Here is an 18,637-nt window from a genome sequence, read left to right as displayed (position 1 = left end):
GTTACAGTGTAGCGAGTTCGTAAGAAAACAAATCCGCAGCGTTCGGGGCGGGGCCTCAAGCGCGCTATCTCCGCCCCCTGGCGGCCAGCTCAGCGGCGGCAGCGGCGGCGGCTCAGAACAGACCCCGCCCGTCGAGGAGGAGGAGGGAGGGTGAGTTGGGGGGAGACCCGGCCCCCAAGGGGCGGGCGCCGGGCCGGGCCCTGCGAGCCGCGGAGGGTTGGGCCCGGCTCCCAGCCCCTGGCGACCCGCTGGCCGACAGGGGGAGGAGCCCGCCGGCAGGGCAGGGGTCGCGCAGAGGGCCGACTAGTGTGCTGGGCTGGGAGCGTCGCGCAGGCCAGGTGCACCTCGGGGGAGATCTTAGGGCCAGCGCCAGTGGATTTCCCCACACTGACCGCGCCGGCGTGGGGCGGGGGGCTTCGCAGGCTGCCAGCGTCGACATGCTGCTGGAGGAGGTCCGCGCAGGCGACAGGCTAAGCGGGGCCGCGGCCCGAGGCGACGTGCAGGAGGTGCGCCGCCTTCTGCACCGTGAGCTGGTGCACCCCGATGCCCTGAACCGCTTCGGCAAGACGGCGCTGCAGGTGAGGCCCGGCTGGCCGGGAGCGACGGCGAGGCTGGGACCCCAGACCCTTTCCTTCAAGTCTCCTTGACCGCGGTGGTGGCTGACTTGGGGGGGGGGGGGCGGTCCTTTCCCCCTGGGGCGCTGTTGCTCCTTGATGTCTACTTTCGTGGGTGGGTGGTGGATGGAGTTAGGTTGGGGGAGGGGAGGACTTTCCATCTTCTCTGAAGGATTTCTTGTTTTCTGGGTGCAGAGGATTAATTTTCCCTGGGGAGGTTCTTATTTCGCGATGTGAGAGCAGCTTCTTTGGATCCCGGCTTCATAGGACTGGCTCTTGTTTCTTGGAACTTCTGTGGGGGGATCCAATCACTGGAAGGAGGGATTCATGTTTCCAGGGGTTCCCTATTTTCTGGAGGGTTCTCTGAGATGTATCCAGTTATTTGGGTAACTCTCCATTCCTGTTTTGGGTTTTTTTGTGTGTGTGTGTTTGTTTGTTTCCAGATTCCTAGTATATTAAGGGAAGTCCTAAGTGGGGCACAGTTACACGTTGCATGGGCATCCTTATTCCCTGGGGGGCATTTTACAAGGGGAACCCTATTTCTTCAGGGCAAGTACCCTGGGGTTTCAAATTCCCTGGGCATCTTTCCCTTGAGGTTGCTATCCAAGTTCTTTGGAGCAGTTCTCATTCTATGAGGCCTATTTCTGGGGGTGGGGGAGGGGTCATATTTCCTAGCGATTTCCCATATGGGATGGGGCATATCTCTGCTTCCTTGGGGAGGGTCTTAGGTTTCTCGAACGTTTCCTTGGAGGCTATTCCCTACGTGGTTTTCTTATCCTTAGGGGGGTGACCAGTTTCTTCGGGGTCCCTATTCCAAGGAGATGTCTTTCTCTAGGGTATCAAACAACCGCCTGAGAGCTTGTGTTCCCTGGTGTGTCCCCATTCTTTAGAAGAGCTCTAGTGTTCCCTATTCTTGAATGACCCCTCTCTACAGTGACCCCTTTTCCTGGAACCTCTCCCTGGAGGACCCCTCACTCTCTGCCCCCACACAGGTCATGATGTTTGGAAGCTCCACCATTGCGTTGGAACTTCTCAAGCAAGGTGCCAGCCCCAATGTCCAGGACACCTCCGGCACCACTCCAGCCCATGATGCGGCACGCACTGGATTCCTGGACACCCTGAAGGTTTTGGTAGAGCATGGTGCTGATGTCAACGTGCCTGACGGCACCGGGGCACTCCCCATCCATCTGGCGGTGCGAGAGGGCCACACCGCTGTGGTCAGCTTCCTGGCTTCTGAGTCTGATCTGCATCACAGGGACGCCAGGGGGCTCACACCCCTGGAGCTGGCACAGGGGATAGGGGCCCAGGATCTCATGGACATACTGCAGGGGCACGCGGTGGTACTGCTGTGACCCGGGGCGCCCACTGCAGCAACCAGACCCAACAGGGTTCTGTGTCAAAAGAGGAAGAAAGAAACACTTTCTCTCCTCACTCCTTCTGCCCCCTGTCAAAAGGGGAGGGGCACCAGTTTGTGGCTTGTTGGTGTTGATTTGTGGGGTGTGTGTGTTTGAGGGACATTTCTCATTTGTTTTTCTCACCCCTTTTGATGTGTTGGGCAGAGAAGGGCTCCTGCAGGCAACAGCCGTCTAAACGGTTCAGTTTTCTCTGCGCCTCAGATTGCTGGGGCTGCAGACGCCCAAGGGCAGAGCGTTTAAAGCCCCAGCCCGAGTGAGGTCATCGCTTCCAGGGCTCCTGGAACCTGGCGACCTTGGCTAGCTGTACCCAGAGACAGACCTCAAATGTGCACACTGCTTTCAAGCATGGGGGGAGGGGGGAGTGTTTAAAATCAATAGAAGGGTAGTATGAGTTCATATTTTGTTGGAAACTTGTTTTTCAGTCTCTTGTACAGCGTTAAAAAAAGATTCTATTTATTAAGCTTTATGGAAAAATATTGTTGTGTGATAATTTAATGTTTTTACCCATTAAATTAAGACTTGTGCATGATCACAGAGCTGGTGGCGTCTGATTTTTGAGTCTGCGATGGAGAGTCGCACGTCCAGTATGTTTGTGGGGGGTGGGCACGGGGGTCGCATATCGTGGACACTTTGGGGGAGGGGAGAGAGTGGTAATTCCCAGGGTGACAGAGGTGAGTGTGCTGGGTGGGGCAGCGGTTTACGCTGTCGGAACGGAAGGGAGGCAGGAAACCGCGAGTGGAGAAAGGGCCCCCAGATGTCAGCTGGGTGCCGGGAGCCCCGGAGTGGTGGGGGGGGGGGAGGGGGGGCGATGGCTGTAGTCTGACCCACAGAGGCGTGACCCGCGGGCGGGGACTGCGGTCGGGTGGCGTAAGGGATCCCGGAAAGACTGGGGGAGGGATTAGGGGCGGCCTGCGAGGCTCCGCCTCCTTTAAGGCCGGCCGAGGCTGGGGCTGAGGGTAGCCCCACCCCCTTGGGACACTCGCCACACGCGTGCGCAGTGGGTCGCAGAGCCGCCATGCCGGAACCGCGCGGGTCGTCACCCCTTCGGGTAAACGCGGCGTTTGCCGCGCGGTACGGCCGCTACCGGGAGCGCGAGGAGCTGCAGCGGCGTGAGTGCGGGGCGCATGTGCGCGGGGCGGCGGCGCGGACAGGGTCGTCGGGAAGCGGGGATTGATCTGGTCTTCCAAGCTGATCTGTGAGAGGCTCTCATCTGCCCCGCAGTTAAAGATCGCTACGGGGACCGAGACAGCGGCGGCGACTCCAGCTCTGAGTCCGACTCTGGCGACGATCGCGTGGTGAGCTTTCTCACTCCGGCCCCGTACTTTCGGGAAGCATCCAAGCTCCCCACCGCACCCCTACCCTGATATGCAGAGGGTGGCTAGTCTCCAGCCCCCTTCCACCGTACGGGAGCGTCCAACCTCCTTTTTCTAATCCCATGGACGACACACAGCGCCCTCCCCATCCCCACGGGGTGGCCCAATGCCCCCCTACTTCCTCTCTCTCGCCACGCACAATCCACCTGCCCATCCTGATGTGAGGAGCAACGGCTGTGTCCATTTCCTCATCCCCAAGAATTTAACCATTTGTCAGTCCCCGAAGTGGGACATCTCTTTGCCACATGGGACGCTCGGCCTCTCACATCAGCCCTGATATTCGGGGCCTCGCTGTGCAACCCAGCCCCTGCTTGCTGTCCCACACATGGCGCCCTCTCTGCTCACCTGCCCCGCTGTCAATCCTTTGTCCTCAGGAAGTATCCTCCCCTTGCCCGCCCCCTTCCCCTGTTTCAGATCCTGTACCTGTGTGGCCTGCCCCTGCCCACCTCCAAAAGGCCCCCTCTTCCTCCTCCACCTCTTTGCTGTCTTCCGACCTCCCCTCATACCCACCCTGGAGCCCCCCACCTGCCTCTGTCCAGCTGGATTCCTTCTCCAGCCTCCTAATGTATACCCCTCCCTCCACTCTAATTTCCACAGGCTCACAGCCCACCTGCCCCTCTTACTTAGTGTCCCCTAGCCTCCACCAAGGCTCTCCCCATCTCCTTTCTGAAGTCTGTTCCTGATCCTTTTCATGCCTTAGGAATTTGATCCCCAGCAAGAACGTGACTTTTACAGGACTCTCTCCCTGTTGAAGAAGAAGGACCCCCGCATTTACCAGAAAGATGCCACCTTCTATCAGAGAACAGGTCTGGGGCTGCTCATCCCTACGGCCCAGGCTCCCCACTGCCTTACTGGCTTTTGTGACTACTTGATGAACCCTTCCTTATATGTTATATGTTCTAGATCTACAGTGCATAGCAGAGTGTTTTAGGTTATTACTTGCTGTTAATAACAACTGTGTGCTTAGCACTGTTTGGAGCATGAATTACTCACTGAATGAGCGTAGCCAGCTACTACTGATGTAGTATAAGTGTGATACCTGTCTCACAGCTGGGAACTGGTGGCTTGGGGATTTGAAACCTTGGGGGCGTCCTGGCCCAAGCCCTGTGAGATTCTCTGTCTGGGAAAGGAAGGGGGCTGTGAGTGATGGCAGATGTCTCTGGCAACCCGATAGTATCCTCCTCGGAGAGTGAGGAAGCGCCAGCAGCCAAGGAGAAGCAAAAGAAGATGCGGCCCATGTACCTGAAGGACTACGAAAGGAAGGTTATCTTGGAGAAAGAAGGGTGAGGAGAGACCTTGACTCCTCACCGTCAGACCTTGACTCCCCACCGTCCCCCCACAGTCTTCCCAGGGCAGGCAGACAGGCACATGGGAGTCTTAGAAGCAAGGGTGGAAAGAAGCTGGCAGAGACTCGCCAGGATTGAGGGAACCCCAGAGAACAGCATCGTCAGTGACTCACCTGTACCCCACTGCCCCCCAACTGCTGCGCTAACAGCTGCCCGCCCCATAGGGACAGATGAGCTATGGGGAGTCTGTTCTGAAAGCCCCATTCTTCCTTGCGCAGCAAATATATCGATGAGGAAAATTCAGATGAGGAGACCTCCAATCAGAGATTCCAGGTAGGTGGGGTGGAGGCCTGGTCGGGGGCTGAGGGGCTTGGGGCTGGGCCTGAGGCCTGTGTCACTCTCTCTGCAGCAGATCTCGTCAAAAAGTTACGTAGAAGAGCAGAAACAGCTCAAGGAAAGGTGAGCCTGGGCGGATTGAATGGCCAAATGGATAGGACTGAGGCCACAGGATCGGACAGGCCTGGGTTCAAATCCAGCTGTGGTACTTCATGGCTGTGTGCCCTTGGGCACGTCACTTAGTCTTTCCGTGCCTCAGTCTCTCCATCTGTTAAATGGGGTTGACGATGCTCTCTGGGTCACAGTACTGCTCTGAGCTTGTTGTGGAGGGCTCAGGACTCCGTAAATGGGGTTAATGCTGGGACTGTGGGCAGAGACCAGCCTGCATATCCTGAGGCTTATTCTCTCACGTGGGCAGCTTCCGGGCTTTTGTGGAAGACAGCGAGAGTGAGGACAGTGCCGGGGAGGGTGGCTCCGGGTTGCTGCAGAAACGCGCTAAAACCAGGGAGGAGAAGGTAAGTGCTGGGGCCTGGATGGACCGAGGTGGGGGGGTGCTGCTGACAGGAAGGGGTCCCCAGACCCTCAGTGCTGGCCTACCCTCAGGCCCAGGAGGATGCGGACTACGTGGAATGGCTGAAGGGGCAGAAGGAGATTCACAACACTGATACCCTGCAAGAACTGGTGAGTTCTTGTGTCTATACCGTTTCCAGCCTTTTTCTGGAAACGAATCCTTGAGGGAGTAGTCAAGAGCACATAGTCTGAAGATGGGGTGTGCCCCTCTCTGGGCGCCAGTTTCTATTTCTATAAAATGGGGATTATCCCCTCTAGCTTATAGGCTGGCTGTGAAGTATCAGTTACTTAAATTTTCTTTTTTTTTTTTTTTTTTTCAACGTTTATTTATTTTGGGGACAGAGAGAAACAGAGCATGAACGGGGGAGGGGCAGAGAGAGAGGGAGACACAGAATCGGAAACAGGCTCCAGGCTCTGAGCCATCAGCCCAGAGCCCGACGCGGGGCTCGAACTCACGGACCGCGAGATCGTGACCTGGCTGAAGTCGGACGCTTAACCAACTGCGCCACCCAGGCGCCCCAGAGTATCAGTTACTTAAATCTACATAGTGTCCATGCCTACCTCCTTCCCGGCCCACAAGTCCCTGACCTGTGTCCTGTCTGCCCCCCCCCCCAGACCCACCTCAAAGAATATTGGAACGACCCAGAGCTAGATGAAGGCGAGCGGTTCCTGCGAGATTATATTCTTAACAAACACTATGAGGAGGAGGAGGAGGGCGAGGAGGAAGAGGAGGAGGAGGAGGAAGCGTGAGTAACCATGTCCCCCAGGGGCCTGGAGCCAAACCAGCCAGAAAGCAAAGGGCACCGGGTGTTTACTTTTTTGCACAGACGGTAGCAGAGGTCTTGTTCTGTGAGGAAGAGCGGTGGGGTGAGGGGCGTGGGGTCTGGAGCTAGGTGACCTTGTCGTTAGACATTGTCCCCGGTTCCCCATCTGTCAAATGGGGGTGCCTCGAAAGTAGGGATCTTTTTTTAAGTTGGTTTATTTATTTTGAGAGAGGAGAGAGAGAGGGAGAGGGAGAGAGTGTGCACACAGGCAGCAGAGGGGCAGACAGAGGGATTGAGAGAGGTTCTTAAGCCGGTTCTGCGCTGTCAGCACAGAGCCCGATGTAGGGCTCGAACTCATGAACCGTAAGATCATGACCTGAGCCAAAATCAAGAGTCGGACGCTTAACCAACCAAACCACCCTGGTGCCCCAAAAGTAGGATTCTTAGGAGGCAATGAGTTCACACAGCTGGTACACAGGAGTGCAGGGGCTCGGCTGACCCCCAGCTCTGCCCCATCTCGCCCCTCAGGGGCCCCAGCCTCCCCGTCCAGCTGGCCGTGGATGATTCCTCGGATGAGGGGGAGCTCTTTCTGAAGAAGCAGGAGGACTTTGAGCACAAGTACAACTTCCGCTTCGAGGAGCCGGACTCGGCCTTGGTGCGTGGCCAGGGCGGGCGCCGAGCAGGACCCGGACCTTGGGGCCCAGGCCGGGAGAGCCCAGAATCATCTCTGTGGCCCTTTCTGGGCTCCCTTGCTGCCCACAGGTCAAGACCTACCCTCGAAGCATCGCGTCCTCTGTGCGCCGCAAGGACGAGCGCAGGAAGGAGCGGAGAGAGGAGACGAGGGAGCGAAAGAAGAGGGTCAGTGTGGGGCTGTCAGGCCGGGGAGGGCTGCCAGCCCTGCGGGAGAGCCCACACCCTCCCTCTCTCCCTGGCCTGTCACCCGCAGGAGAAAGCGAAGAAGCAGGAGGAGCTCAAGCAGCTGAAGAACCTGAAAAGGAAGGAGATCCTGGCCAAGCTGGAGAGGCTGCGGCAGGTCACAGGCAATGAGACACTGGGCTTTGAGGAGAAGGACCTCGAGGACGACTTTGATCCTACCCAGCATGACCAGCTCATGCAGGTGCGGCCCCTGCACCCCACCCCCGCCACGCAGTGCTTGGAACAGGGCTCTGGAATCAGTGGTTGTTTCCCGGCTGTGTGACCTCTGAGAAGTGACTCGATCCCTCTGAGCGTGTGTCCCTGTCTGTAAAGTGAGCTCAGCCATACCGTCTACCTCAGGGCTGTTGTAAGGACGGCCTAAGAGGAGTACGTGTAAACATTGGTAATGCTCAAGGAACGGGGTAGCTGTGTTTCCTTTCGTCTCGTTGCTGTTGATGTTTATTGTTGGGTTAGAGGGGACATAGTGTCAGGCCATGGAAACAGGCGATAGGGCCTTATGAGGAAAGCAGCGGGGACCCCGGGAGCCCCAAAGAGGACCCCGACCAAGCCTCGGAGGCCAGGGAAGGAGACTGAGGACACGTAGGCTTCAGTTTCCTCAGTAGAATGGAGGTAGTTTCTGTCCCTTGGAGTGTTTGTGAGAATGCAGCAAGATGCAGCCCAGCATTGGGCATACAGTAGAGGCTTAATAAGTGACACCGTAAGCAATACCTGCCTTTGCTAGGTGCCCACTGGGTGCTGGGGTTCCAGCAAGGGCCCAACGGCCTCGGAGTTCATGTAACAGCGAGAGCCAGTCTGGCGGTCACTGAGCATCAGGCGACATAGTGGGCGCTGCTCTCCCAGAGCTCCCAGTCTGATGGCAGGCACTTAACTGTACAGTGAGTGCCCCCAGGGATCAGAGTGGTGATGGGCGGTGTGCAGGGGGAGGTGGGGTATTCAGGGAGTCCCTGATCGGCTTTGGCAGGTGTGGTGGTGAGCGGGTTGAGGGCAGGCAGCGGAGACCGGAGGCCTGAGCAGCAGTTAGGCAGCTGGGGACGGGGTACTGCAGGCGCAAAGGCCTGTGGGAGGGAAAGAACCGCGGCTCGTTGGAACAGAATCAGGGGGATTGGGGCCTGGAGGGGCCTGGGCACACAGGCAGCAGCTAGGCCTTGAGGGTGCTGGGAGCCATGTAAGGTGCAGGAATGAAACTGTCTGGGGAGAGAGGCCTTGCTGATCCCTCCTGGCTCCCGACCCCACAGAGATGTTTTGGGGACGAGTACTATGGCACCACGGAGGAGGAGAAGCCGCAATTTGAGGAAGAGGAAGGGCTTGAAGGTGAGGTCACGGGGTGGGGGCGGGCGGGCACCAGCTGGGGGAGTGGCTGGGTCTCAAGTCCAAAGTCCCACCCTGACCCCCTACCCTGTCTCCTTTGGAAGCAGATGACTGGAACTGGGACACGTGGGCTGGGCCCGAGCAGGGTGGAGCTTGGAGCCAGCAGGAACCGCACTGCGAGGACCCCGACTTCAATGTAGGTGCCCAGGGTGGAGGGGGACCTGGGGGTGTGTGGGGTCCCCCCCGGGGGCTGGCCTGACTTTTGCATCTTGGCAGATGGATGCTGACTACGACCCCAGCCAGCCGCGGAAAAAGCGGCGCGAGGCCCCCTTGACAGGCAAGAAGAAGCACAAGTCGCCCTTCGCCACGGCGGTGGGGCAGGAAAAGCCCGTGTTCAACCCTGGTGAGGCCCGGGCTGCTGGCGGGGGGGCGGGCAGGGGCTCCGCGGGGCCCGGCACACCCTGGCAGCCTGGCTCCCTCCCCTCACAGGAGACAAGACGTTCGAGGAGTACCTGGATGAGTATTACCGGCTGGACTACGAGGACATCATTGACGATCTGCCCTGTCGCTTTAAGTACCGCACCGTGGTTCCCTGCGACTTCGGGCTGAGCACCGAGGAGGTGAGGCCCCAGAGGGGTGCCCGGCACAGGGGCAGGGGGTGCCCCGGGGGCAAGAGGGAGTGTGGACCCCGCAGAGGTTGCAACACCCCTGCTCCCTCACCTTGAAAACAAGAGGAGTGTTAGCGCTAACAACACGAGTAATGTCACCTGCCTCCAGCAGCTGTGCCCACAGACACCCCTGTAAATAGTACTTTCCATTCCGTCACCGTATGTCTGCAGTTGGGTGGCCCTGGAAACAGATGGCCTGGATTCAAATCTTGCTTTGGTCACTCACCAGCTGCGTGACCTAGAAGGCTGTGCCTCAGTTTCCCCACTTAAAACGGGCCTAATAACGGCCCCACCTTGTGGCTACGGAGGTGAAATGAACGTGTGTGGCTCTCGGAATGGCATTTGTCCCTCAGCCACGTGGCTGTGGGTGCTTGGCTATGCATGGCCTGCAAAGCCAACGTTTATGGAGCTCATACCACCTGCATTTACTCAATCTGAATAGTGTCTAAGGGGCTTGCCCACCTTATAGATGAGGAAACCGAGGCCTGGAGCTGGGAGGCTGAGCCTCATCTATAATTTGCACACCCGGTCATTAGCAGAGACCCTTGGCCTGTTCTGAGGCTGCCGGGACCCCTGGACCCCCAAACTGGGATCTTAAATCAGCCACTCCGTGGCCGTGTAACTACGGCAAGGATCTCCTTGATGGGACTCAGTTTCCCCATCTGATGTCCCCTGCCAAAGACCTCTAGTGGCCTCTGCAGAAATCAGTCCTCTCCCGCTGTGGTGACATCCTGCTGAACTTGGGAGGAGCGTTACCCTGCTTTGAACAGTGAGGTGGCTAAGGCTCCGAGAGAGCCAGGCCGCCAACACCCCCCGACCCAGGGCTCAAACAGCAGGACCCCACCCTCCCTCCCTGTGTAGATCCTCGCTGCTGATGACAAAGAGCTGAACCGGTGGTGCTCCCTGAAGAAGACCTGCATGTACAGGTGACAGGTCGGGGCTGGGCCGGGTGTCCTGGGGGCGGGGAGGGGGCAGCGGGCAGGCAGGTAAGCAGGCACGGGTCCCTCCCAGAGCGTCGGGCAATAGGCCTGTCTGCTGGGCATCTGCAGGTCAGAGCAAGAGGAGTTGCAGGACAAGAGGGCATACAGCCAGAAGGCCCAGAACTCCTGGAAGAAGAGGCAGATCTTCAAGTCACTTTGCCCAGAGGGGTGAGTGTCACTGGCTGGAGGAGGGCGGGCTCAGGAGCCAGCTGGGCCCGGGTTCGAGTCTTGCTCGGTCAGCCATTTTGCTGCATGGCCCTGGGAATGGGGCTTCCTTTCTCTGATACCTGGGTTCAAATTCTGACTGGGCCACAGCTGTGTGACCTTGGGCAAGGCACTTGCCTTTTCTGGGCCTGTTTCCTCATTTTTAAAATGGGGGTAAAGATGGCTCATTTCTTATTGGGTTTTTGAGGATTAAGTGAATTCACTCATTTGAAGCGTTTAAAACAGAGTAAGTGCTACGTAGGTAGTGGTAGTATTAAGACCGTTATTTCCTGATCTATAAAGCAGGGGTGATAGGAGCTCACAGAGTTGATTTAAAGCTGAAATAAGCCCAGGTACCAGAATTATCAGCAATACAGTCCAGCCTCCGACTTCAGTAGAAAAGCCCCAGTTTTGGTGTCAGACTTGGGTTTGAATCTGAGGCAGGCCTCTGATTTGCTGCCTTGCTTCTCTGAACCTCTCCTTTCCTCATCTGTAAAATGGGAGATGTGTGCTCAGGAACAGGCCTGCCAGGCTTGGGCTGAGCCCCTGCTTTTCTCCTCAGGACGGAGACACTCACGGAAGCCACAGGGAAGCCACAGAGAGACAAAGCCGACCCTCCGGGGCAGCTGCTAGCACCTGATGGGGCCTGTGGGCAGCGGCCCCAGCCTGGGAGCCCCCCAGCACAGGAAGAGGCGGGTCCTGTGTCTCCCACCCAGAAGCCAGTCCCCCACAGGCGGAGGAGGGGCAAGAAGGCGCGTCTCCTGGGCCCCACCGTGACCCTGGGTGGCCGTGAGTTTAGCCGCCAGAGACTGCAGGCCTTTGGCCTCAACCCCAAACGGCTGCACTTCCGGCAGCTGGGCCGGCAGCGGAGGAAGCAACAGGGTCCCAAGAGCGGCCCCTGAGCTCCGGGGAGCAGGCAGGGGCCCTGGGGTTCCTCCCCTCCAATCGAGCTTGGGGACTGTGTAGACCCTGGTGTCTGCCTGTGGCCGAAGAAGTTGTGGAAGTGAGGCCTACCTAACACGCTTCCCCCAGCATCTCACCTTGAGACACGCTTTGGGACCCCTTGGACCCCATCCCTTAAATGCTGGGCCCAGCCATAGCCACAGTCAAATTAAACGGCTTTATTAGCCCCCGGTGGCCACAGTTCCCCCCCTCCCGTACCCCCCGTCCTTAGCAGGGTAGGGGCGGCTTTGGGACCAGTGAGGGGCATGGGTGGTCCAGTGCAAACTACAGTACTTGAGTCAGGCCCTGAGTGGGTGTCCGGAAGCTCTCCCTCCCTGCCCTGTGAGGAGGGCCCAGCTGGCGGGAGGCCCGTTGTCTGAATGGCCCCAGTTCAGAGCTTTCCTGGACTGGTCTCAGCTGCGCTTGTCAAGGGAGTGAGAAGGGGAAGACCCATCACCTCTCGATGTCAAGCTCCCACACCCAGCATGACATAAATAAAAAAATAAATAGTGCGCGATCTTCTCCCCCAACCCCGCCCGTCATAAAAACACAAAGTCGTCAGAACTTGGGCGTTTGGCCTTGAGGAGCCGCCCCGTGCGAGGGAGCCGCAGCGTCGGCTGGGAGAGCTGGGAGCAGAGGTCATCCAGGCTGTGGTCCTGAGCATGGCCCTCGGCCAGGGTGAACATGGGGTACCTCTCTGTGGCTGAGGAGCAGCTGAGGACCTGGAGGGAAGAGACAGAGAGAGTGGCTTAGCTCCAAACCATGTTAATTATCCTACAATTATCCCAATAGGTGTATTTATCAGGTGCTTCCTGAGCTCAGCTCCCATCCCTCCGGGCAATGACCCAGGCCAGCCAATCAGCACCGTCCATTCCCTGGCCCCAGTGATTGGCCCAGTGATGGACATATGGCCCAGTGTAACCAATGAACAGCAACCCTGCGATTTTTGCTGCATCTGCTGGGAAAGTGAGGCTTCCTTTCCACTGAACGGGGAGGTGGGTGCCCAGGAAGGCCGGTGGCTACCTTTTGACACTATTATAAGGGTAAAGCCCTGATGGGGCTGTAGAGCCAGGGCATGGGGAGAGGCCCCACCACTTGAGCTCACGGGGGCAGCTCAAGCAACAATGCTCCTCACTTCTCCTTTTATGCCCTTCTTTTGTCTAATTGGTCATAGCTGGGCGTTAGTAGCTTGGGGACAGGATAACAATCTTGACAACACAGCCTGCAAGTGGTGCCCCCTGCCCTGCCCGTGCCTGCTGGACTCAAGATCTCTGTTCCTCTTCCACTCCCTCCTTGCCCCTGGCCCTCCACCCTCCACCCCTCCTCGCTCACCCTGGTCAGCTCTGAGCAGAGCGTCTCAAACTCCTTCCGGTCTCCAGCATAGAACCCCACCGTACAGCTTGGGTCCATCTTGGCAAAGGCCATCTTTCGGGGTGAGGTGCAGTGAAAGGACTGAGGCATAAGACGTGGGAAGCTTAGGGCCCCGGCTCCCTCCACGTTCCCCAGCCCCACCCCAGGGATCCCAGCCAGCTCACCTCCAGGGGGAAGTCAGCCTGACTGACATCCACAGTGGGCTGGCAGTAGTGGGGGTCCAGGTAGAGCAGGAAGTCATCTGCAAGGGTGGAGGCATGAGAGGGGCTGGGGAGGGGTGAGGTGGGGCAGGATGGAGTGGGAAGGGGTGGGCCTACCCTGGTAGCCGATGAAGTACAGTGAATGCCGCGGCTTGCCCCCCATGATGCCCAGGCACAGCTCTGAACGCAGGAGCTCCTGCAGGGAGGAAAGGGGGTGGAGGAGTGTGCTTTGGGCCGGTGCTGTCAGAGACAGTCCCTTGAGAAACACTTAGCAAAAACCCCAGCCTGTTCTCATGGAGCAGACCTTCTACTGTAGGAGACGAACAAGGAACAAGATGAGTAAGTTCTGTCGCCTCAGCGGGCAGTAACACTGGGAGAATAAAGGATGAAAGAGGGCTTTGCAATTTGAAATAAGGGGAATCAGAACGGCCTCACTAAAAGGTGCCCTCACTAAAAGGTGCCGTTTCAGCAAAGACCTGAATGAAGTAAGAGAGGGAGTTAGGAGTGTATCTCTGCACAAAGAGCACTCCAAGCAGATGGAAGTGAGTGCAAAGGCCCTGGGGCAGGTGTGTTCTGAGAACAGTGGGGAAGGCCTGTGTGGTTGGGGCAGAGTGAACTGAGAAGGAGAGTGGGGGCAGATGAGGTCAAGGAACAGGGACACAGTGCAAAGCCTTGCAGGCTGTAGGGACAATTCTGGCCTTCATTCTGAGTGAAAACACCAGGGCTTTTCCGGCCTTGCCATTCCTTTGGCCTAGAGCACGCCTCTGCCTCCTCTCCTGCCCTGCTGGAGAGGGGCTTTCCTAGGCTGCAGCCACCCCCGTCTGCCCTTCAGTGTCAGTTTTAGTCCCTCTAGAATCTACCGCGTAATGCCACAGCTGTCAGTGTGGTTTCAGATCCACTGTCTGACCTTCCCCACTCCCAGAGGGCACGAACGTTTGCCTGTTGGCCTCCAAGTCCCCAGCAGCTGGGACGGTGCTCGGCACATAGTAGGTGCTCGCAACCACTGAAGCAACAGATAGAGATGGGGGAAGCAGAAACACCCAAGCCGAGCTAACGCAGCCGGGGCAGTTCCCAGGGGAGGCTCGGTGGAACCTACCTTCACGCAGGGCACGTACACAGGGTTGAGCGTCTCGCCACCCAGCCGCACCGGCACCAAGATGACCACAGACTTCCACTCAGCTGTGGGGTCCGGCCTGGCCACCAGGCGTGCCACATCTGCCTTGTACACTGGAAGGACGGCGCAGCAAGTCACGTTCTCGCCCACCCTTCAAGCCTCAGAGTGCGGCCCTCCCGAAGCCTATGCAGCCTCTCAGGGTCCTACTCCCGTCACCGGCGGAAAAGGATGTCTTTCTGGCGCCCCACCCACCCCAAGTTCCCCCAGACAACCCCAGGGCCTCCAGGTAGGTGTCAACATCCCCATTTTACAGACAGGGCAATTGAGGCCCTGAGGTTTCGATGAAGAACAGAAAACCAGGAGGAGGCAGAGCACCTCCCCAGTTCCAGGCCTGGTTAGTCTTTACTTACTCAGAGCATGGGTTTGCCCATATGGAAATGGCAACACCGAGCAGACTGCCCCTCAGCTGAATGTCCCTGTGTGTCCCTCCTCCTCGAGTCCAATCCGCTGGTCCCCATTCTCCCACTTCCTCCCTTACTGCTAAGTAAGCCCCTGCCTGGCTCCCAGAAAAGTGGATTCGACCCTTCTGGAAACGCAGCTGCTGTGGTCTGAATGCTTGTGTCTCCCCCCTCCAAAATTCAGATGTTGAAATTCTAATCCCCAGAGCGCCTGGGTGGCTCAGTCGGTTGAGCGTCCAGCTCTTGATTCCAGCTCGGGTCATGATCTTGCAGTCATGGGATAGAGTCATGCGTCAGGTTCCGTGCTGACACGGTGAGCCTGCTTGGGATTCTCTCTCTAGTCTCTCTGCCCCTCCCCCACTCGCACACACACATGCATTCTCTGTCAAAAATAAACATTAAAAAAAGTTGGGGGGGGAGGGGTGCCTGGGTGGCTCAGTGGGTTAAGCGTCTGACTTCAACCCGGGTCATGATCTTATGGCTCGTGGGTTTGAGCCCCGCGTCGGGCTTTGTGCTGTCAGCTCAGAGCCTGGAGCCTGCTTCCGATTCTGTGTCTCCCTCTCTCTCTGCCCCTCCCCTGCTTGCGCTCTGTCTCTCTCTCTTAAAAAATAAAATAAACATTAAAAAAGAAAAAGAAGAAGAAAAGACGGAAAAGAAATTCTAATCCCTAAGGCGATGGTATTAAGAGGTGGGGCCTTTGGGAGGCGACTAGGTCATGAAGGTGGAATCCTCATGAATGGGCTTAGTGCCTTTGTAAAAAAAGACCTGAGAGAGCCCCTTCCACCATGTGGACACAGCAAAATGAACCAGAAGTGGGTGCCCACCAGACACTGAATCTGCTGATGTCCTGATCTTGGACTTCCCAGCCCCCAGAACTACGAAAATAAATTCCCGTTATTTAGAAGCCTCTACAGTCTGTGGCACTTCTGTTATAACAGCCCAAACAGAGTAAAATCGGGGTTGTCCGTGAAAATCAAACGTTGCCCAAATCTCTACAATTCTGCATAAAAACGTATAGGTTTTGCAGATTCCCTGATACCAATCCACCGAGGCTCCTATTAATAAAAACCCTATCTAAACTGATTTGGAGGAGGGCGCCTGGGTGGCTCAGTCAATTAAGTGGCTACCTTCAGCTCAGGTCAGGTTGGTGAGTTAGAGCCCCACGTCAGGCTGTGTGCTGACAGCTCAGAGCCTGGAGCCTGCTCAGATTCTGTGTCTGCCTCTCTCTCTGCCCCTCTCCCATTTGCACTCTGTCTCTTAAAAATAAATAAACAGTAAAAAATTAATTAAAAAAAAAAAGAATTCTTTAAGAATTATTTACAGAGTAGGAGTAAATTGGACCTGATGGAGGGAAGTCCTTATGTCCTTTATTCTATCACTTGTAGAGAAGCGCCTAAAGTTTCCTCTCCTGGTTCCAGAGGGAGCGGAGGGATCCTGAGGACCTTCCAGTGTGTGGGCCTTGAATCCTTTCCAAGGGTCCCTCTGCCCCAGAACTGGTTTCAGCCTCTGAGGCAGGTTAAGTCCTAGCGACTGGCTCAGGGTGAGAACTCTGTGACCGTGGTTTCCGGTCTCTTACCTGTGCAGTCCTGAGAAACATACACCACCAGGCGGGTGACCTCTGAGCAGCTCTCCACAGCTTTCCTGGGGGTGAGAGGGAAGGCCTGAGTTCCTGGGGGAAACCCAGTGGTTCCCGTGTCCCCTGCAGCGGCCCTCACCTGAGTATGTGTGCCACCAGAGATGGCCCATACCAGTCACCCGCCTTCTTGCCTGAGCTCTGCCCAAGCTCCACCAGCCGGTGTAGACCAAAGGGGGCCTGGGGGTGGTCGGCGAACCAGGACACTATCTGCCGGTGCCGACGTTCCTGCTCCAGCTCGGGGGTGCCCTGGGCCCAGCGGGGGGGCATCCAGCGTGCAGGCCCGCGGTAACGGTTGGGAGAGGCCAACCCTGATGGCTCAGAGGGGCCCAGGCCTGAGGCCTCGGACCACGTCCAGTCTGGTGGGGATGGAGTACACAGTCAGACGGTGCCAGTGGGGGCCGGAGGGGGGCACGCTTCCCATCAGCTCATGCTTTACGTACAATTCTTAAGGCTCCCGAGACGCCACGTTTCCCAACAATTTTCCCATTCCTGCAACTTATTTGATAAACTCTCACGCCCCCCTCAAAACTTACTCGGCACACAATCTGACTTCACTGTAAACTTGTTTACAAACAAGCCCAACACCGCTGCCCTGTGCCACCCTGTGCCCTTGGCGCTGCACTCTGAGGGGCCCTTCCCTTCCCCCACTCACCTCTAGGCAGGAAGTGCAGCAGCAGGCCCTGTGCCAGCATCATCTGCCCGCTGCGAAGCATGCATCCCCAGCCACAGTCCGAGGTCAGGCAGCCTCCAGCGAGGGGCGGGAAGTCCCGGCGGTAGGTGAGCCACAGGCGGGACATGAAATCCCGCTGGAAACGCTGGATGTCACCTGCGAGAGCAGGCTTGTCAGCTGCCGTCGGGAACAGCCTTGGGGGCCTCCCTCAACCGCGAACCGGGGCCACCGGCTCACCCTCGCTCTCGAAGCGGTAGCGGCGGCCACAGAGGTGGACGCTGGAGATCTTGCTAAAGCTGGTCCGGCTTTTGACTGCCCAGCCTGGGGGGGAGACGTGGGTGGGGCAGCACCCAGCGACTTGAAGCACCTGCTTCACAGCAACAGCGCTTCTACTCCCCGGTCTGGGAAACGGAGACCATCCTAGGTCCTATCTCAGGGCTGGCACGGGGAAATCCATGCCACACTCCTCTCGGAGGGAGGCAGGGACCGTAGTAACGGCCACGTGAGTGTTTGCCATTAATTCGGGACGAATAAAGCAGTTCTGACTATTGTATCCGTTTTACAGAAGGGAAAAATGAAGGCACAGCAGAGCAAAGAAACCTTGCCCAAGGTCACACGGGAATGGAGACTTGAAAACACATTCCTTTTGGACCTGCTGCAGGTCCGCCCGGGGCAGGGCAGGACAGGACAGGGCGGGGGACCCACAGGTGACTCACAAGAGGCGAGCAAAGGGTGGAACACTCGGAGGGCCAGCGTCTGGTTCTCCTGGACTCCCACCGACCTCGAGCACCCCCCCTCTCCCCCGCCAAGCCCAACCCCCGGCTGGCTCCTATCTCAGAACACAATCCCCGGGCCCGCCCCCTCCTCACCGTACTTGACGTTGTTCCAGGCCGTCAGGAACTTCGCCTTAAACTTGTCCACCTCGTCCGGCTCCCCAGGGGCGGTCCCGGGCGAGCCAAGAGCCGGGCCGCTGGCTCCAGAGGGCCCCAGGCCGTTGGGGTCCGGGACTCGGGGGCCCCGCGGCCTGCGGCCCTCGGGGCGGCGCGCGTCCTCCGGGCTCCCGCTCCGGTATTGCGCGGCGGCCGGCGACACGGAGTTCATGGGCGCGCCGGGAGGGCGGACGGAGGGCCCAGGTGGGGGCCGCGCGCGAGCGCCCGGGGTGGGGGCCGGGCCGCGGCGCCCAGGAAGGCGCTAGTCGGCCCCCGACGCGGCGGCCAGGCCCCCGGGCCCGGCGCGGGACGCTGTCACCTCCGCCGCCGCCATTTTAGCGGCCCTGGCCCCGGGAGCCGGGCGGGCGCGACACGGCCGGACGCCCCGCCCCGCCCCGGTTCCGGGTGGCCGCACCAGGACCTCGGGCCGCGGTACCTCCCCGCGGCGCCCCACGAGCACGCCCCGCCACCCTATCGCAACGCCCAGGCGCTTCCGAGCCCCCCGCAGGCCCTTATCGGAGGCTCCAGAGTCGGGAAGCCCCGCCCCGGCCCCGCCCCGGCCCCGCCCCCGACGGCGCGCCGGGAAAGGCGGTCCAGGCGCGGCCGCCGCGCGTGTGTGCACCTGCCCGCGTCCCACCCGCCAGAGCGCCCCTCCGCGGCCTGCGCATCCGAGACCCGCCTTGCTGTGGGGCCAAACCCCTGTGACGCCTCCTCCTCACTCCCCCAAACTACACCTCTGTGTGCCTCAGTTTCCTTAGGAGCAAAAGAGAGCCTCAAATACACACAACAACATTGGCGAATCTTCGTGATAATCCTGCGGAGGGAAAGAAGCCAGATAAAAAAAAAAAGAAGATATGTACTCT

General features: G+C 58.4%; 3 protein-coding genes across 7 annotated transcripts; 2 read left to right on the top strand and 1 right to left on the bottom strand.

The window, feature by feature from the left end:
* Positions 1-24: 24 nt before the first annotated feature.
* CDKN2D (cyclin dependent kinase inhibitor 2D) lies at positions 25-2,558 on the top strand. Its single transcript, XM_045491887.1, has 3 exons — positions 25-150; positions 423-578; positions 1,607-2,558. Exons 2-3 carry the CDS (start codon positions 438-440, stop codon positions 1,964-1,966), a joined length of 501 nt encoding a protein of 166 aa, XP_045347843.1. The 5' UTR covers positions 25-150; positions 423-437; the 3' UTR covers positions 1,967-2,558.
* Positions 2,559-3,002: 444 nt separating this feature from the next.
* KRI1 (KRI1 homolog) lies at positions 3,003-11,908 on the top strand. 4 transcript variants are annotated; one of them, XM_045491878.1, is made up of 19 exons: positions 3,003-3,138; positions 3,251-3,324; positions 4,103-4,208; positions 4,577-4,685; positions 4,967-5,021; positions 5,101-5,147; positions 5,443-5,539; positions 5,628-5,705; positions 6,210-6,340; positions 6,887-7,013; positions 7,121-7,216; positions 7,305-7,475; positions 8,530-8,605; positions 8,710-8,798; positions 8,879-9,005; positions 9,092-9,222; positions 10,132-10,196; positions 10,320-10,418; positions 11,017-11,908. In XM_045491878.1, exons 1-19 carry the CDS (start codon positions 3,045-3,047, stop codon positions 11,354-11,356), a joined length of 2,112 nt encoding a protein of 703 aa, XP_045347834.1. In that variant the 5' UTR covers positions 3,003-3,044; the 3' UTR covers positions 11,357-11,908. The 4 variants fall into 4 exon arrangements, with proteins under 4 accessions (XP_045347834.1, XP_045347832.1, XP_045347831.1 ...); XM_045491876.1 differs by having other exon boundaries at positions 8,707-8,798; XM_045491875.1 differs by having other exon boundaries at positions 5,098-5,147.
* Positions 11,556-18,320, bottom strand: ATG4D (autophagy related 4D cysteine peptidase). 2 transcript variants are annotated; one of them, XM_045491884.1, is made up of 10 exons: positions 17,715-18,314; positions 17,083-17,166; positions 16,828-17,001; positions 16,255-16,531; positions 16,116-16,180; positions 14,064-14,194; positions 13,085-13,163; positions 12,932-13,008; positions 12,729-12,848; positions 11,556-12,118 (listed from the first exon to the last, which is right to left on the bottom strand). In XM_045491884.1, the coding sequence occupies exons 1-10, from the start codon at positions 17,944-17,946 to the stop codon at positions 11,936-11,938; spliced, it is 1,422 nt and encodes a 473-aa protein (XP_045347840.1). In that variant the 5' UTR covers positions 17,947-18,314; the 3' UTR covers positions 11,556-11,935. The 2 variants fall into 2 exon arrangements, with proteins under 2 accessions (XP_045347840.1, XP_045347841.1); XM_045491885.1 differs by lacking the exon at positions 13,085-13,163 and having other exon boundaries at positions 11,955-12,118; positions 17,715-18,320.
* Positions 18,321-18,637: the final 317 nt, after the last annotated feature.

Source organism: Leopardus geoffroyi, chromosome A2 (genome assembly GCF_018350155.1).
Source record: "Leopardus geoffroyi isolate Oge1 chromosome A2, O.geoffroyi_Oge1_pat1.0, whole genome shotgun sequence".
Lineage (NCBI taxonomy): Eukaryota > Metazoa > Chordata > Mammalia > Carnivora > Felidae > Leopardus > Leopardus geoffroyi.
This window is presented reverse-complemented; position numbering and strand designations above follow the sequence as displayed.

Excerpts from the sequence above, each read along its gene's own strand:
- CDKN2D (XM_045491887.1), top strand. The coding sequence starts at position 438 with ATGCTGCTGGAGGAGGTCCGCGCAGGCGACAGGCTAAGCGGGGCCGCG. Across the intron at positions 579-1,606 it reads TCGGCAAGACGGCGCTGCAG|GTCATGATGTTTGGAAGCTC; the intron begins GTGAGGCCCGGC and ends GCCCCCACACAG.
- ATG4D (XM_045491884.1), bottom strand. The coding sequence starts at position 17,946 with ATGAACTCCGTGTCGCCGGCCGCCGCGCAATACCGGAGCGGGAGCCCG. Across the intron at positions 14,195-16,115 it reads TGTTTCTCAGGACTGCACAG|TGTACAAGGCAGATGTGGCA; the intron begins GTAAGAGACCGG and ends CCGTCCTTCCAG. Across the intron at positions 12,119-12,728 it reads TCTGCTCAGAGCTGACCAGG|GTCCTCAGCTGCTCCTCAGC; the intron begins GTGAGCGAGGAG and ends TCTTCCCTCCAG.
- KRI1 (XM_045491874.1), top strand. The coding sequence starts at position 3,045 with ATGCCGGAACCGCGCGGGTCGTCACCCCTTCGGGTAAACGCGGCGTTT. Across the intron at positions 4,686-4,966 it reads GTTATCTTGGAGAAAGAAGG|CAAATATATCGATGAGGAAA; the intron begins GTGAGGAGAGAC and ends TTCCTTGCGCAG. Across the intron at positions 10,197-10,319 it reads AAGAAGACCTGCATGTACAG|GTCAGAGCAAGAGGAGTTGC; the intron begins GTGACAGGTCGG and ends GGGCATCTGCAG.